At 37.2% G+C, this 17,211-nt stretch overlaps 2 protein-coding genes and 1 long non-coding RNA gene across 3 annotated transcripts in view; 2 read left to right on the top strand and 1 right to left on the bottom strand.

Annotated features, from left to right (window-relative positions):
• Positions 1-2,605: 2,605 nt before the first annotated feature.
• Positions 2,606-13,970, top strand: LOC107551447 (isocitrate dehydrogenase [NADP], mitochondrial-like). The gene is made up of 8 exons (XM_016233049.1): positions 2,606-2,862; positions 9,849-9,940; positions 10,760-10,834; positions 11,311-11,401; positions 11,492-11,652; positions 11,747-11,890; positions 13,467-13,603; positions 13,811-13,970. Exons 1-8 carry the CDS (start codon positions 2,751-2,753, stop codon positions 13,968-13,970), a joined length of 972 nt encoding a protein of 323 aa, XP_016088535.1. The 5' UTR covers positions 2,606-2,750.
• Positions 2,869-5,579, top strand: LOC107551466 (uncharacterized). Its single transcript, XR_001604771.1, has 3 exons — positions 2,869-4,781; positions 4,880-5,161; positions 5,271-5,579. It is a non-coding gene; the product is annotated as an uncharacterized lncRNA (long non-coding RNA).
• A 2,031-nt stretch (positions 13,971-16,001) lies between the features above and the next one.
• The window catches only part of LOC107551465 (zinc finger protein 710-like), a 7,681-nt gene continuing 6,471 nt past the window's right edge, over positions 16,002-17,211 (bottom strand). Inside the window, exons 3-5 of the mRNA XM_016233076.1 lie at positions 16,879-17,070; positions 16,579-16,753; positions 16,002-16,182 (exon numbers count right to left, since the gene is read on the bottom strand). Coding sequence (XP_016088562.1) covers positions 16,019-16,182; positions 16,579-16,753; positions 16,879-17,070 — 531 coding nt within the window. The 3' untranslated portion in view covers positions 16,002-16,018. The remainder of the gene's footprint in view (positions 16,183-16,578; positions 16,754-16,878; positions 17,071-17,211) is intronic.

Genomic DNA, 17,211 nt, shown 5'->3' with positions numbered 1-17,211 from the left:
ATATATTATATATATATATATATATATTTGCCAATAAATTATCAATAAGTATAGGTTAAATGATCACACAGGTCAAAATGTTTTACTTCACTTTTTTACAACTTTGGAATCTAAACTGGGAATCGATAAGCACTTAAATCAATTAGCAGAATCAGAATCGGAATGGATAAAATGAAAACAATACCAAACCCTTGCCACATGTTGTGACGTTTACTGATTTATGAGCATTTTATGAACACTGATCAGTTGATGTCAGGATTAAAAAAGACGGTTCTGTGGCTCAACTTGCACATCCATGGCCATACTGAGAGAGTATGTTCCAGTATTCTGAAAAGACTAAAGATTAGTTTTCTTTTCAATCTTTGCTTTGTTTGCCTAAAATGAACCATATCATAGCCTTCAATATCTCTTTGAAAAATAAATTTGTAACTTTTAAACAAGTATTAAAATGAGTTCAATGTAGCTGTAGGAGTGGTAAATAAAAAAATAAAGTTGATTATCTTCATTCAGTTGTTCCATTTCTATAGGTTTGGTAACATAAAAGCTCTTAATTCCAAAGATAATACAAGCTAATCAGTGTATTCAGTAGGTTGCATTAGTGGCATAAGGTATTGTAAGTATACAACAATGTGACAATAAAACAATGCATGTACTTTCGTACTTTTACTTAAGTAAAAACCTGTCTTTACAACTTTCACTCATAGTGGGAGTAGTATTTGACCAGTAGTATCTGTACTTTCACTGAAATAATGAAGTTCGCCTCTGTGGATGACAAATTACTTCACTCAATACAAATAATCTGTTACAGACAACTCGCAATACTGGATGTGTAACAACATACCGAATTAAAAATAATCACTGTAGGTGTATGAAATTTTATTTAGTATGTTACATACTCAATAAAAACTGAACTGGAAACCTTTCTATCATCTTCACAAAAAATGTAATAATGAGTTCTTACTGACCTCTGGTGGGCATTCTGTAACATCTCGCCTCTAAATGGATTATAAATGATAAAAAGGATAAAAAGGCATTATTTAAACACATTGTTAGCTTAAAACAATCAATACAAAAATATTTCATTATTATTATTACTATAAAATATTGGCTGATAAATACTGTTGTGTCTATTGGCACATTGTTATTTCTGCCCTAAAATGTAACCACATGGCAGAATTTTCTCATCAGTACCACACTGTCCTGTTGTTCATAATTATAAGTACAGAGGAGTAATTCAATGGTGAACCAGTTCCAGCTGTGAATTTTTTTTGGCTTTGACCTAGTATGCAGAGTGAGTACTGTAAGCAGACCAACACTGTAGAGTAAACAATTCACTGTGAACTACACATATTTCAGACCTCTGAATGATAACAGAGGTCATATTGACATGAGGGTCAGTAGAGTAATATTTGCATGCTGAATTTTAGAATGAGCCTAGACTGACATGACAACAATACAGACATAAACTGGAAAGGCTATGGAATTTCCTACTCAGTCTGTTCCCTTGTCAGAATCATGTGAAGTATTTGAGGAATTTAAATTTGAACTTTCTTTTCTTTTCTAAGACTTTGGACAGAATAGACTGTGAAATGCTGATTTATTTGTCACAGAGCTAGAGAACATTGATACTGCCAACACTGTCTAATTTCAGCAAGTAGCCTATTAAGAGTGTTAATAAATATGTGTGTGTGTGCATGTTTATGTGGTTTATGAGGACACAAATTTGTATAATAACATGGGTATGACATAGGTATTACAACGAGAAGGTGATTTATGAGGACATTTTCAGTGTCCCCGTAATTCAAAAGGCTTATAAATAATTCAGAATGAGCTTTTTTGAAAATCTAAAAATGCAGAAAGTTTCCTGTGAGGGGTAGGTTTAGGGGTAGGGTTGGTGTAGGGCAATAGAAAATATGGTTTGTACAGTATAAAAACCATTACGCCTATGGAGAGTCCCCACAAACCATAAAAACAAACCTGTGTGTGTGTAATAAATTATATTCATATAATAATTGCATAACACAGTATTTGATCTGAAACAGAACATAAAACGTATAATAGTATTTGTCAACAGCACTAGTATATAATATAATTTAGAAAAAAGGGTACAACCACTCAACCAGACACTCTAGCTTTCGGCACCTTGAAATGACCTGCAGTAGCTATACGACGCATGCGCACAATCACACTGTGCACCTCCCATTCTTTCACCCAGTATGGTAACCCAACCCGTCTAAAATTAGCGGGGCTGCTCAGCAACCAGACAACGGAATGTGAAGAGGTTATTTGCCTGTTTTGTGTCGTTTAGATAGTCTTACTTATGCCAAAATCACAAATTAAACGACATACTTTTTTTTTTTTTTTTTACATGCTGACATTCAATGAAAGTAATACTGAAAGTAAATTTTTATTTTGAGAATTTTGAAAATGGGGACATTTACCAAAAGTAAAAAATCGGAAATAACCCCGGACGCCCGGGGTTAACAAAATGAACGGGCACGTGCAAACTGTGCGTTATCAAAAGTCACCAGGTGGATCATCGATGTGTTGCTTATTGACATATGGTTGGCCAGTCACCGCATCGATGAGTTTCAGTCCTTACCCCATGTAATGGTGACGTCGGCCCAGAGACGGAGGCGGAGAAGAGCTACGTTTATTGCTGTGTGCTCCGATTCATTCCACCCTTCCTTCGACCGGAGTGAAGTCGGGCAGCAAGCTCTAGTGTTTGAGGCGAGAAAAAAAAAAAAAACATGGCAGGTTACCTGAAGGTCCTCAGCTCTCTCACTAGGTCCGCCGCTACTCTCTCCAAAACCCCCGCCGTTCTTGCTCCAGCGTCTTGCCAGAGTTTGCAACAGAGGAACTGTGAGTTTTCCGCTTCCACAATTGTCTATAGATGTGCCAATAAAGCCGCATTAAGCGGCGCTTTAACACCGGCTAATGCTTATCTGAGACGATGGGCTTTTAAATTGAAATCTCCCTGCCACATGCTTGTATCGGAAAACGCCGGCTGCAGACCGTTGTGTTTCTTCTCAGTTCGCCAGCTTGCATATTTCCGTCTCTTCGCGGCTTCGGCAGCGCCACAGCACAGTGTTATTTTCGCGGTAACGTTGTACGTGCAGCGGGAGTCGCTCGGCAGCATTAGCAGAAGTCGCGCTCCTTTGTTCGCCTATACGGTGTCTTTTAAAAAAAGGAGCAACATAAAACGACATATTAGCTGCATTTAAACCATTGTGCTTACGTTATCGCTTCTTAAAGGCAAAGCCTGTCTTATTAACATCATTGCACGTTTGAACAATTTGACGGCTTTGTAAGAGTCATTTGAGTGTGTTTTTGGCGAGTGAATCCCCTGGATGGGTTGCACACAAGGACTGCGGACTTCTGAAACCATTCGCGCTTAAAATACTGCTGCAAATGTAATTATAAGCATGCAACCGAACAGCTCTGTGATGTAAAATATTTCGGTAACCAGTTATTTGAGGCTTCATGTGGGGTTTTGTCTGTGTTTTGCTTGTACTGCGTTATGAAATCATTTCAAGGTCAACCGGCCTGGCCCGTACTCCTATTTTACCATTGATGAGTGCAGATCATGACAATTAAGATGTAAATGACCAACAAGCACATTATCTGATTTCTTAAGCATGATATTTGACTACTAAACCATAGCACATTTTTTTTCACCCTAGTTTTATATGCCCTACTTGTTATGGAGGCTGCATTGATTTAAATGGCTTGTTTGATGCAGCAACTGTACTAACGTTTGGACTTACTGATCGATTAAGGGTTGTCTTCTGAAACATGTATCTTAGGGTGTTACTTTGAAACAAGGGACAACTGAAAAGCAGGACCTCAGGCACAGCTGTGAATGAATTGGTGTCATGTCCTGACACTAGCTGGTCCTCTGTGTTAGGTAATCAGTTGTCATGGAGGATTGTCCAAATGTAGGTGGTTTACTTGGCGTACACCAGCCCTTGTGTCCTCCGGGTCACCTTTACTCTGAATGGGCTGGTTCTAATTAACACCAGGACTCATGCATCACATCCGAATGACTACGTGTGATGATAGAACCAACCTTTTGCACTTGAGGGATACCACATTAAAACATTCGTATTGCCAAGTTTATTAGAAGGCGTGAGATTTGGCACGGAATGGTTGTGTTAGAATGCCTCGTTCCCTAAGGCGTGTTGGGTGATTATGGGTCTTTCATTGAGTTTATATTATAGGTGAAGTGCCATCCACAGTTTATGCAATGCATAGCGGTCTTGTATCAAGAAGTTGTCTTGCATTTCAGGTTGTCTTTATTAACATCAGTTCAGGCACAATGCCAAGCACACTTGCATGTTCTCTCTCATTAAATTCACAAGGTTGGATTTGACTTTTGCTAAGAGGTGTTATGGGTTGTATAAGGAGAGGCGAGTAGCCCACACTTCTCATTTATTAACCTTTGTGACATTTTCTGAAACTTAACTTGATCTAATTTATTTAAACTCTAAAAAATGCTGGGTTATTTTTTTTTGCCCCGAATGCTGGGTTCAGATTGTTGGGTCATTTTATTGGGTTAATTTTAATATTGTTTTACCCAGGTGCTGGGTCATTTTTTTTTTTACAGTCAATACAAATGATGTACCCCCTCACACACCCAGCGCTGGGTCAGTGTAACCCAATGTTGGGTAGTCTGTGACAAACTGGTTAAAACTGGATACGTTTGTCAGTGGTCATTTTGTGTTCTGTCCTAACTCCTAAGAGAAACTTGACTGACGGGAAACTTCCTGAATGGAATTAAGGTATCTATTATTGTATTCCTATCAAATTATTCTGTATAAATAGGAAAACTTCTGTAGCCTAACATATTTCCTTTTTTTTGTTTAAATGTACATCCCAGCTAACATCTCCTTGGAACTCTAGCCTTCTACAAACACAGCATTCACTGGATCTACACTCAAAGTGAACGTCGCCACCACGGAAGTTTCACCTACAGTCAAAATAATGCTCGACCAGGGCTGAAACACGACGCTACTTCACTGTTATATGTAACAAAGTTTCTGTGTACTCCACTGACTACAACAGGAGTGCTATTGATCTAGTGCGCCATTGTTGCAGCTGTGGTCGCGCTATGTGTTTGACGGGTTGAAACTTAAATGTCGGACAGACAAGATGGCACGAGGTAAAGCTGTTTTTGATGTAACTTTTTAAACATGAATATAAGATAAGTAATGAATATATGTCATTTAATAAACTGGAACAGCCTACTGATACCAGTTTTCTTCCCACAGATTCCCATTGGCTGCTCCTGTCACGTCCTAATACCTTTACTGAATGTTTTTGAAGATTTCATGATTGTAAAAGACTGACTTGACATTGAACAAAAAATATTCTATATGAACTGTTCTTGTCCTATATAAAACAGATTTTAATTACATTTTTCTTATTTAAAATGAAAAACCTTCAATAGGTTGACTGACCCAGCACTATGTCAAAAAACAACCCAGTAAATGGGTTAATGTATAAAACCCAACTAGCTGGGTTAAAATAACCCAGCATGTGTTCTGTCTAATATTTACCCAGTGCTGGGTTGCCAAATAACCCAGAATTGGTTTTTTAACCCAGCATTTTTTTTTGTGTATGTTCATGCCTGAATTTATAATTTCTTCATATTTATATGTATGTAATATGCAGTCATATTATATATCATGTATTTAAAAAATATACAAATAAAAAACTATATTTTGGGGGGGTGAAATTATGTTGTATAAATTAAAGATTTGTTCTATTAAGTAGTGATGTTTTTTCACTATCAAGAGAAGCATCTGAACATCTGCTTTTGTCAACCCAGCTGGTTAGTCATTTCACACATTTATTTTAGTAACTCCATGGCACAGCATCTTTGTAAAATCTAATTTAAGCCACTTTCTCTCTGGGTCACTCTTGAGCAACTTTTGTAGGTCATCAGTTGGAAAGTGGCCCAAATGATTTGTGAGGACTCCATGTGAACATACTCACCTCATGGATTTTTTTTTAACTACTGACCTTCAAGTGTGGAGCACAAGTGTACGCTTATGTTTGCAAATGTCCTTGACAACTGAAAATCAGAGGGTCATGTGGGAGAGATTACTTGCGATATGATGTGCTGACCACATGCTTTGTGTAGAGGCTTAGATACACGTGGGTTGATTTGACCTTTTCCTTTTTATAAGGCTAAAAAGGAATAGTTTGCAAACAAATTATATCATCTATTCATTGTGGATTTGGAATGATTTCAGTGTGTAAATGACACATTTTTAAATGAACTATTTCTTGGTTGCACCGCCAGTTTAGTTGGAGGTATAGAAATGAAATACTGTGGTTCTAGGAGCCATGGTGCAGAACATGTAACAAGATATTAAATATTTATTTTTGACTTTTGAGGTCAGTATGCATGTTTAGTTGAAAAAAATCAAAAGTAAAGACATTTATGATGTGAAATACTTCTATTTCAAATAAATGCTGTTCTTTTGAACTTCGTTTATCAAAAATTCCTGAAAAAAAAGTATAACATATAAGCAGCACAACTGCTTTCAACATTGATAATAGTAAGAAATGTTTCTTGGGCACCAAATCAGCATATTAGAATGATTTCTGAAGGATCATGTGACGCTGAAGACTGGAGTAATGGTGCTAATAAACTCAGTTTTGCAACCACAGGAATAAATTGATAATGGAAACAAAAAAATTTGGGACACCTACGCTCCAAAAATACAAAAATGTAATAAGAGACTATCACACAGGTGACAATTTGAGCATGCAGGCTCTTCATCAGACTGACAAATTGAATTTAGGTTAAGCATTATTGCATTAAAAGTAAATAGTAGTTTAGAAGTTACTATTTGTGTTTAAACGTGTTTAGAAAATGTTCTTAAAATAGGTAATGTGGCACCAGCTGGGTTCTAGTGCAATGTCAGAGTATCATCCATTGTACAGTAGTGTAGGAGTAAAGTGGCAGCGTGCTATTTTATGCTCAATACATGTGAAGCATGTTATTTTATCACATTCAATTGCCAATAAGAATAGGCCTAACTCAAGGCCATTGGATTGTAGATCACATGATCTTGTTCAGCATTCTTTGCAGATTCTCAATTTCCCATTGGATGAGATTTCAGAGAAAGTTAGAGGAAACATGAGCTATCTGCAGTCCATCATGGCACGTTAGTTCATGCCACAGCTCGGCATAAATGTATTGTTCATGGGAGGAATCGTTCGCTGTGCAGATGGCTGCAGTGTTGTTAGAAACAGGGCATTGAAGCTTACATAATCCTACCCATATACTCATCCTCCCCCTTTAGCACGCTGTGCCAGCGCTTATGACTAGTGAGAGGATTCTTTTCCCCAGGATTCCCTGTTTATGTAATTTTTTGTATATGAACCCAGTCAGGTTTCATGTGAAAGGCCTTACCCATAATGCACTTTTGGTTGACACAGCTGTGCTAAACAGTAACTCTATCTGAAAGATGTTTTTTCTGCCCCTTCTTTAGCTTAGTTTTGGTGATATCTTGGATTTGCTGAAATACTCTAATTTATCTTTTATATAAGGCTCTTGCATTAGTATGCAATTCAACTTGATTGAAATGTTCACAGGGTCTGAACTGTGACTTGATATACGTGACCTGTGGCTGCTGAAATAGATTGAAGATGTAGTTTATAAAGTGTTACATCAGTGGTGTATGGTAAATGTTTTACCCTCAGTGCTTATAAAGGTGATTATGCCAAGCTTTATTGACAGCATCTTGTCTTTTATGAGCTCTTTTACTGTTTTTGACAGCTTTGCTGACTTTTTAGATGGAGTGGCTCTCTAGCAGGAGCAGGAACTTGGCAAGTGTAACAAAGTCACTTTATTCCCTCCATGCCTCTCCCTCCTTCCTCTGCTTTGCCCCCACTGAGAGAAGGGGAGAGTGAGATGACCTCTACTTGCTTGCTTGCTTAGTGGAAAGTAGTGGCATAAAAAAAGACATTTAATACATGAAATTGCTGCAAATAGGTCCTTTTAGCAGCAAGCAGGAGTGGGTGGTATGAGTAATTTATCTTTATCATTATCATGGTTTGGAAATTCCTTAGGTAAAGTGGGGGTTTGGACAATAACTGCATAAATCCTTATCATTTTGTGATTACTTTGCATTGATAATGGACAACACAACCTATAATAAAACAAAAACTAATGAATTCAGGACATAGAAAAATACTAGAACTATTTATAAAGCATCTCTAAACTGTGTTCTAATTGGTCTGTTATCTATTAACCTTAATTGGCAATCAGCAAGTAAAGCTTTAAAAGTGTGCTAACCCAATAATCTTTAATAATGCAACCTGGGCCAGTTTAATCCAGTAATCAGGCATTACAGCTGCCAAAGGCGGCACGTCTTGCTGTCAAATGTTTAGATTGCCATTATTATGAATTGCAGTTCTTCAATGATAATTGCAAGTTACTTCAATGGATTTATGCCAAGAAATTATAAAAGCTTATGATCATATTGTCTAAAACTTTGCCTAGGGTGTTTTTGAAGTTTTAAAGGGCACTACATACAGTATGTGAAATAACCATGTGCTAATGCCTTTTTTTCCCTCACCTTTTTTGTAACACTAGAGTTGAGATGGTGTATACAGTTGTACTGTCAAGCCCTAACAAGAAGTAACAAAACCACAGCAAACTGTGTTGTAAATATAAATATAAAGAAATTATATAGTTCATAAGAAGGTCAACAGCAGATTGCATGTTTTTTTTACACTACTTTTCAAAAGTTTGTGGTTGGTAGTTTATTTTTTATTTTTTTTTGAGAAGTCTCTTATGCTCACTAAGTCTGTATTTATTTGATACAAAAAACAACAACAACATCAAACAGTTAAACCGTAATGTTGTGAAATATTTTTCACATTTAAAATAGCTTTACTATTTTAATATATTATAAAAAGTAATGTATTCCTGTGATGGCAAAGAGGAATTTTTAGCAGCCATTACTCCAGTCTTCAGTGTCACATGATCTTTTAGAAATCATTCTAAAATGCAGATTTTGTATTTTTTATTATTGTCACTGTTAAAAACAGTTGTGATGCTTACTATTTTGTGGAAATGGTGTTACATTTTTCAGAATTCTATGATGAATAGAAAGTTCAAAAGAACAGCATTTATTTAAAATAGAAAATGTGTGTCAATGAAAAACTTTCCTGTCACTTTTGATCTATCTAATGCAACCTTGCTGAATAAGTGTTCAAAATCTTACTGACATCAAACCTTTGAACGGTAGTGTATGATGATAAGCTTAAGAATAGCCTTGTATTACAAAATTGGTTTAGATTATAGAGAGCAGTGTTGCATACATTGTAATTTCACTGTTTTATGTATACCTATGATCATGCACAGAGACGATGTTAAGATGATGCATGCAACACATATCCTTTATTTTTAATTTTTATGAAAGACAATTTAAGAGTGTGTAGACCCAGATAGCATTTGTACATTCGGCACAGATAGATGACTGGAGTGGTATAGAGCAGGTGTTGATTTTTATATATTTTTGATATGATGTATTATACATGGGTGTAGTTTATACACAATCTCTTCCCTCCATAATACTGATATTTAGCAGCATAAAAGTTGTCAGTGTCAGCATAAAATGACATTTTAGTGGTGGTGACATTCAAGGTAGAACGCTTACTAGCAAGCACTCCGTAGTCTCTGGTGGTGTAAATGGGGCTTTATATGTCTTTATTATCCTCCTCTTTGAGGAACCACTAATTTCCGGTTGTCTCATGAGTGGGAAGAAACAGTCCCTTAAAGAAAGAAAAACAGGCTCATGGAAAGATGTTTTTGTTTCATTTGACAGATGCCGATAAACGTATCAAGGTGGCGAAGCCGGTGGTGGAGATGGACGGAGATGAGATGACCAGGATCATCTGGGAGTTCATCAAAGAAAAGGTGCTTAAACGCCAAGCGTGTGAGTGATTGAGAGAATGAGGGGGAGGGAAGCAGTGTCTGTCTGGTCTATTTTTAAAATGGTGACACACACACACACACACACACACACAGACAGACAAAAACAGAATGCGGGAGGGAAAGATGTAGAGGGTAAAGGAAAGAGAGAAACAGAAGAGCGAGAAGCCTAGACAGGCACAGACAGAACAAAAATTGGGTTAGACAAGAGTAGAAAGACAAAAGGAGATGGAAATTGGAAAGGGAATGTGACAGCGTCTCTTGGGAGAATTAAACCGATGAGGAGTGATTGGCATGTTACGCAGATCTCCTTTTTAAAAAGACAGTGTGATAGGCTTACTGGGAGAGTGTTTACACGTGCAGACCGGGAGATTACGGCTGCATCGCGCAGGGGCAGGGCCAGTGTTGAGGTCATTCTCACTGACTGGCCGACTGCATTCCTGAGAGAGACGGCAGATGGTGGTGGTGACGTTCCACAAGCTGAAATTATTCTGCCAATTCTGTGGAGAATCAGAATGGGCTCATTATTTATAGCCAGGAAAACAATGCCATAAATCCCGAGATTATTATAACTATGGTGTTTAGGCTCAATCAGACTTGAAAGGATCACACGTGGCGTCATTTATTGTGGGAGTGTGAAATTTGTGCATCATCAAACTGAATATTAAGATGGGATAGGATCAAGTATTTTTGAAAAATTACATCACCCTTTTAGAATAAAATAAAATCACCAAATGACTTGCTTTATTGTATTTAATCTGTGTTTTTTGAGAATGACTGTTTACACAAAATTGTTGTGTGCAGCTCATTCTGACCAATGTGGATGTGGAGCTGAAGTACTTTGACCTGGGTCTTCCTTACCGTGACCAGACTGATGACCAAGTCACAATCTCTCACTGACTGGCCGACTGCATTCCTGAGAGAGACGGCAGATGGTGGTGGTGATGTTCCACAAGCTGAAATTATTCTGCCAATTCTGTGGAGAATCAGAATGGGCTCATTATTTATAGCCAGGAAAACAATGCCATAAATCCCGAAATTATTATAACTATGGTGTTTAGGCTCAATCAGACTTGAAAGGATCACACGTGGCGTCATTTATTGTGGGAGTGTGAAATTTGTGCATCATCAAACTGAATATTAAGATGGGATAGGATCAAGTATTTTTGAAAAATTACATCACCCTTTTAGAATAAAATAAAATCACCAAATGACTTGCTTTATTGTATTTAATCTGTGTTTTTTGAGAATGACTGTTTACACAAAATTGTTGTGTGCAGCTCATTCTGACCAATGTGGATGTGGAGCTGAAGTACTTTGACCTGGGTCTTCCTTACCGTGACCAGACTGATGACCAAGTCACAATCGACTCTGCATTAGCTACTCAGAAATACAACGTTGCTGTGAAATGCGCCACCATTACTCCTGACGAAGATAGGGTCGAAGGTACGGCACACCTCAGAAACACTTTATATATATATATATATAATCCTTAAGTGCATTATGTAAATCTTTGTCATCATTTACACTTGACAGAGTTCAAGCTGAAAAAAATGTGGAAGAGCCCTAACGGAACAATCAGGAACATTCTGGGTGGGACTGTCTTCCGTGAGCCAATCATTTGCAAGAACATTCCCAGACTTGTTCCTGGCTGGACACAGCCCATCACCATTGGCAGACATGCCCACGGTGACCAGGTCTGCTTTCTTGGATAATCTGGGTGGTTTTTAAGTCCCCCCCCCCAATGTGTTTTTATTCCTGCTGAATTGCAATCCTCTTGATGCTTTACAGTACAAAGCAACAGACTTTGTTGTGAGCCAACCAGGCAAATTCAAATTGGTCTTCTCTCCAGCTGATGGAAGTAAAGCCAAAGAGTGGGAGGTGTTCGATTTCCCTGGTGGTGGCTGTGGAATGGGAATGTACAACACTGATGAGGTCAGTGCACATATGCATAAAATGCTTTTTTTTTAACACTGAAGGAGCATCAAGATATCATAAGTCTTTTCATGCAATATTTTCTTATAATTAGTTCCCACAGTTATGAAATAAAAAACTGGAAATAAGACATTTTAAAATTATACTTTCCTATTCAAGTAATAAAAACGTACATCTAAAGTTAAATAACAAATATATCCACAAAACTTCAAAATACTGGGGTCAGTAATTATTATTATTTTTTTTTACATATTAATAATTTGATTCAGCATAGAATAATTAAATTGATCAGAAGTAACAGTGAGGACATGTATAATGTTCTATTTCAAATAAATGCTGTTCTTTTGACATTTCTATTCATCAAAAAATCCTGAAAAAATATCACATTTTGGTTTTCCACAAAAGTATTAAGCAGCACAACTGTTTTCAACATTGATAATAATAAGAAATGTTTCAAAATCAGCATGCTAGGATTTCAGAAGGATCATGTGACACTGAAGACTGGAGTAAAGGCTTCTGAAAATGTAGCTTGTTTTAATAGGAATAAATAACTTTTTAAAGTATATTAAAATAGAACACAGTTATTTTACTTTGAAATTGAAACATTTAAAATTGTTACACAATATTACTTTATCAAATAAGTGCTGTCTTTTTGAGCATAAGATACTTTTTTTCATAAGTAATAAACTTATCAACCTAAAACTTTTGAACGGTAGTGTGTATGAAATAATTGACACAAGAATGAAGTTAATTTTTTAGTTACTTGATCGGTTAGAAATTATTTTTTTGTGAATTCAAAGTAAGTTGATTTAAAAGTAGTTTAAAAGTAATCCAGTGATCACAAGAGACTTGTAAAGACAGAAACTCATTGGTTAAAAGTTGTGGGACCTCTGACTTTTGCACTTCCTGAATTACAGCATCCAGCAGTGTTAAAATGTTCACAGCATTGAAATGAACTCAAACTCAAAACAGCATACCTATTGGGACCTTCGTAATTCTCACTGAAATAAAAAATTGGCAAATGGATAATATGAATTTGAAAAATGTATTTTTTTTCTGTTAATGAGCTTATACTCTGGTTATCTATCTTGAAGGTGTAAAAATAACACCTTGTGTATTCTAAGTTTGTATAATTAAGACCTTTTGACTCAAATTCTGTTATGTTCTGCACTTACACCTCCGGATGGATGAAGTCTAGATAATAGATGACCTCCCTCAGCTCATGTACCTGCAGTGAACCCTGATGTCCTGAAGTCTTTGTTTGTAGTCGGGGGAATGGTCTGTTTGGCTTTACAACAGATGATGTGTCTGCCTTCAGGCTGCTCCAGAGGTGGTGCTGCTATTGGGCTTTTTTTCCCTTCAAAAGAGATTGACTGAATGAAGTCTCTGTTCATTGTAGGCCGCAAATTGATAGTGCTGAAATTCATTTTTATACCATTTCCACTTCACATTTGAAGTGAGTGATTTTTGCTACACAGCCAGCATTTCCGAAACCTAGTTGAATTCCCCATTGTGAAAGTGGAACATCTATTTTTCCCGCTTGTGTGACATTCTGTCTTTCGTTTCTTTCTAACAGTCCATCACTGGCTTCGCTCACAGCTGCTTCCAGTACGCCATTCAGAAGAAATGGCCTCTCTACATGAGCACTAAGAACACCATCCTGAAGGCTTACGATGGCAGATTCAAGGACATTTTCCAGGATATCTTTGAGAAGTGAGAAGAATTCGATTTAGCAGTGTCTTTGACACGCTATTTATTTACGCACTTCGACCGTGTGTTTTCTATGAGCGTGTGTTGCTGTGTAATTATGAGATTAGTGCTTTGAGATGCTGTCACAGCAGTGACATGTGAAACTATACTTTTCTTCTAAAGCAATTTCAATGCAAAATACTGAACCGTCTTTTTTGTATTCCATGGTAGAAACTACAAGTCAGAGTTTGACAAGGTGAAGATCTGGTATGAGCACAGGCTCATCGATGACATGGTGGCTCAGGTGCTGAAGTCATCAGGCGCCTTTGTGTGGGCCTGCAAGAACTACGATGGAGATGTACAGTCTGACATCCTTGCTCAGGGTAAATAACTGAAAAATATCTATTCAAAGATGTCAGCCTTATTATATTGTTTGATCATATTGCACCCATGTTCATCCAATTACAACCTGAACTATTTTATAGTAGTTTTTGGTTTTAGCACTTGTAATTTATAATGTCCATAGCACAACGTTTAACATTTATCAACATCATATTCACATCAGTGTGCAACAAAAGAATTGAAAGCTTATACAAAACTAAAATTCCTGCCTAGCTTAGAGCTAACTGCCCAAAATGCAAGGACACAACCATTTAAAACAATAAAAATGCACCAAATCCTGTGTTACACATTAACATTATGAGTTGCCTAGCTAGATGGAGAATACATGGTGAATTTCCCCAATCATTCTCTGCTGGGTCTCAAGCCCTGTCACATGTCGGCAGACTGTCATTCATCACTTCTGAGCTCTGCGCAGGAATGATGGATGAGACACTCTCTTGCACACACAAGGGCAGTTAATATTTTTGTCCAGTGTTTTTAGGGCATCCTCGTCAAAATTCAACCAGTATTGGTGACTTTGTGGAAGATGCAGTGCACGTTCCAAGGTTTTATGTCCAAGGAGATTAAAATGGATGAGGTTTGAAATAAGGTCATTTAAGCCACACCAAAAAAACTGATGCTAGAAGATTACCACATTTTAAAAATGAAATTAATTTAGCCCACATAGTTAGCTAGTACGAAGTACACACAACACAGAAGAATAGACTGCAAACTAATAAGACATTTCAGAGATTTATGAAGATGAAATATTTAACTTTTTTTTTTTTTGGCTGACGCATGGATCTGTAAAATATTGAACGCTTTAAAGGGACAAATCTTAGTTTGTATTATTACATTCATCAAACTAAAGATGGAAAAAATACATAATTTAGACAGAATATTCTTGAATTTAGAGAAGATGGACCAAACAATGCACTTGGGTAAATAATGCAATTATACTCAAATTGAACTAAACCCATGGCTTAGCTTCTATAATTTTTAACTTGAAATAAAGTCCATCCATCTGGAATACTGGCAATGTATTTACTCTTATGAATGCCAAGAGCATTGAGCAATAAATACTATATGCAATAATGTAAAAACAAACAAAAATATCCAGAAGGCCATACAGTGATCAAATGCCATGGTCTGGCGCATTATTATATAAAAAAAAAAACAGGCACTGAAAACCCATCCCACAAGCTCAATCAATCCACTGTGAGCAACAAACTGCAAATGCCCATCGAAAACCACAAACTGCTGAAAAATAATCTTTACAAAAAGTCACAGTATGCTTATAAACTAAATGCTGGGAAAGTTAGCATGTAATGAGAACTATTTGCACTTTGTCAGCTTTGGTTAAGTCCTATAAAGTGGTATGTAACTTGCTGGACAGTAAAACCACCAACAAGATTGAAGAGATAGTTCACCCGAAAATTAACATTTTGTCAACATTTACTCACACTCATGTTCCTGTATGAATTTCTTTTTTTCTGTTGAACAAAAGATATTTTGAAGAATGTTGGTAACCAAACAGTTGCTGGTAGCCACTGACTTCCATAGTATGAAAATACTATGGATGTCATTGGTTAGTGGTTACCAGCAACAGTTTGGTTATCATCATGAAGGTGAGTAAATGATGACAAAATATTCATTTTTGGGGTGAACTATCCCATGTCTTAGGTCTTGTTTGTCTCTGTTTTAAAGAGCTGTGGATTGTCTGTATAGATTAAGTGCCTTCTTACATCTGTGCATATTGGTTAACTGCACCACTGAAAGTGACTTATAAATTATATCCTTCTCAAGAACTGCACTGTGATGGGCAAAAGTGGAACCCCCCCCCCCAGGATGGTTTCTAATGTGAAATGACATTGTTAAAATGAAGTTTCAGTCTGCTATCACTTTTGTTTCACAGAGCCTAAATGGCTTCCAGCGCACATCCACTTCATGATGGCTATTTCCTCAGTGGCTCATGTCAGAGCCAAGAGTACTACAGAAATGACCGTGACAGTCATTTTTCCTCTTAAACCACATTTTAGTAGTGTCTCAGTCAGCTGTTTAAGTTGTGTTGTAGCGAGCAGCAACCTTAGTGTAGTTGTAGTAGCTAATTTTGGCGAGTTTCGCCAAATCTTGTGCGTTGTTGCTGGCTAGATTCTCCCTTTCACTGTAATCATAGCTCTCTTCCTCGTAATCTTCCTGACCCACCGCATGAGGCAGGGCATCTGAGGAAGGAAATGGAGACACACAAATATAAGCCTGACTAATAGCACGATTAGCTTTAAAACTTTTTGGTATATATTCATATATACACAACGTGAATTCAGAGGGTTATACTTTATAATGATACTTTATGATTTTGTGAAATGAAATCATTGACAAAAACCTTTGAATCAGTCAAATGTATATCACAACATTGGTACTTTTCTTTACACTTGCAGGACACACTTGTTCTAGCATCAGAATTTACTTCCGCCCTATAAGGCCAGAGAGAGGCAGAGTCAAACAGTTCTATAAACCTCTAGGCTATACCGGTCTTGTCATTTCTAATTTTCTATAACATTGAGAACAGCAAGAGTCACAAGTAAGTATAAACTGAGCTCAAATTTGCATATTGTTACCTTGTGCTTCGGTTGAGGTGTCCAGGATTCCATGTTTCACCTTCATGTGTCGACTCAAGTTGCCCTTCAAATTGAACTTGCTGGTGCAGTAAGGACACTTGAAGGGTTTGCTACCGGCATGAAGGTGCATGTGACCCAGCAGGTTATACATTCTGTTGAAGGACTTCCCGCACACCTATAGTAACCAATTTGGGAACTATTAGAGGTCTATAATGCACAGCTGTAACAGGCAGAAAAATACAGACTGTCTGGAGGACTCCAGCAGGGTTATGTTAGCATGGAAGATTTCTTTGTACCCACCTTGCACTTGAAAGGTTTCACAGGCAAGTGGACAATCATGTGTGTTTTAAGCGTCTGCTTCTGAACAAAGGTCTTGAAGCAGACGTGGCACTGGAAAGGGCGCACACTGGTGTGAATCAGCATATGTCGCTTCAGGTTGGCGGACAGAGTGAACTCGCGAGAACAAACATCACATTTGTATTCCTTCATACCCTGAGAGAGAAAGACAACAACAATATATTTAGAGATGATTCCATTGTGACCATCACTTTAAAAGTAACTTTTGTAATTAGCGGTAGACTTTTTTTTTATTCGTTTTTGAGAGGGAGGGGGGGGGGGGGGGGGTTTTTTAAT

The sequence above is a fragment of the Sinocyclocheilus grahami genome, unplaced genomic scaffold (assembly GCF_001515645.1).
Source record: "Sinocyclocheilus grahami isolate Dianchi unplaced genomic scaffold, SAMN03320097.WGS_v1.1 scaffold424.1, whole genome shotgun sequence".
Taxonomy (NCBI): Eukaryota; Metazoa; Chordata; class Actinopteri; order Cypriniformes; family Cyprinidae; genus Sinocyclocheilus; species Sinocyclocheilus grahami.
Note: the sequence above shows the minus strand (reverse complement) of the source record. Positions and strands in the feature narration are given on the sequence as shown.

What these genes read in the sequence shown, in the direction of transcription:
- LOC107551447 (XM_016233049.1), top strand. Translation starts at nt 2,751, where the DNA reads ATGGCAGGTTACCTGAAGGTCCTCAGCTCTCTCACTAGGTCCGCCGCT. An exon ending in TGACGAAGATAGGGTCGAAG is followed by an intron (nt 11,402 to 11,491) that starts GTACGGCACACC and finishes TACACTTGACAG; the next exon opens with AGTTCAAGCTGAAAAAAATG. An exon ending in TTCCAGGATATCTTTGAGAA is followed by an intron (nt 13,604 to 13,810) that starts GTGAGAAGAATT and finishes ATTCCATGGTAG; the next exon opens with AAACTACAAGTCAGAGTTTG.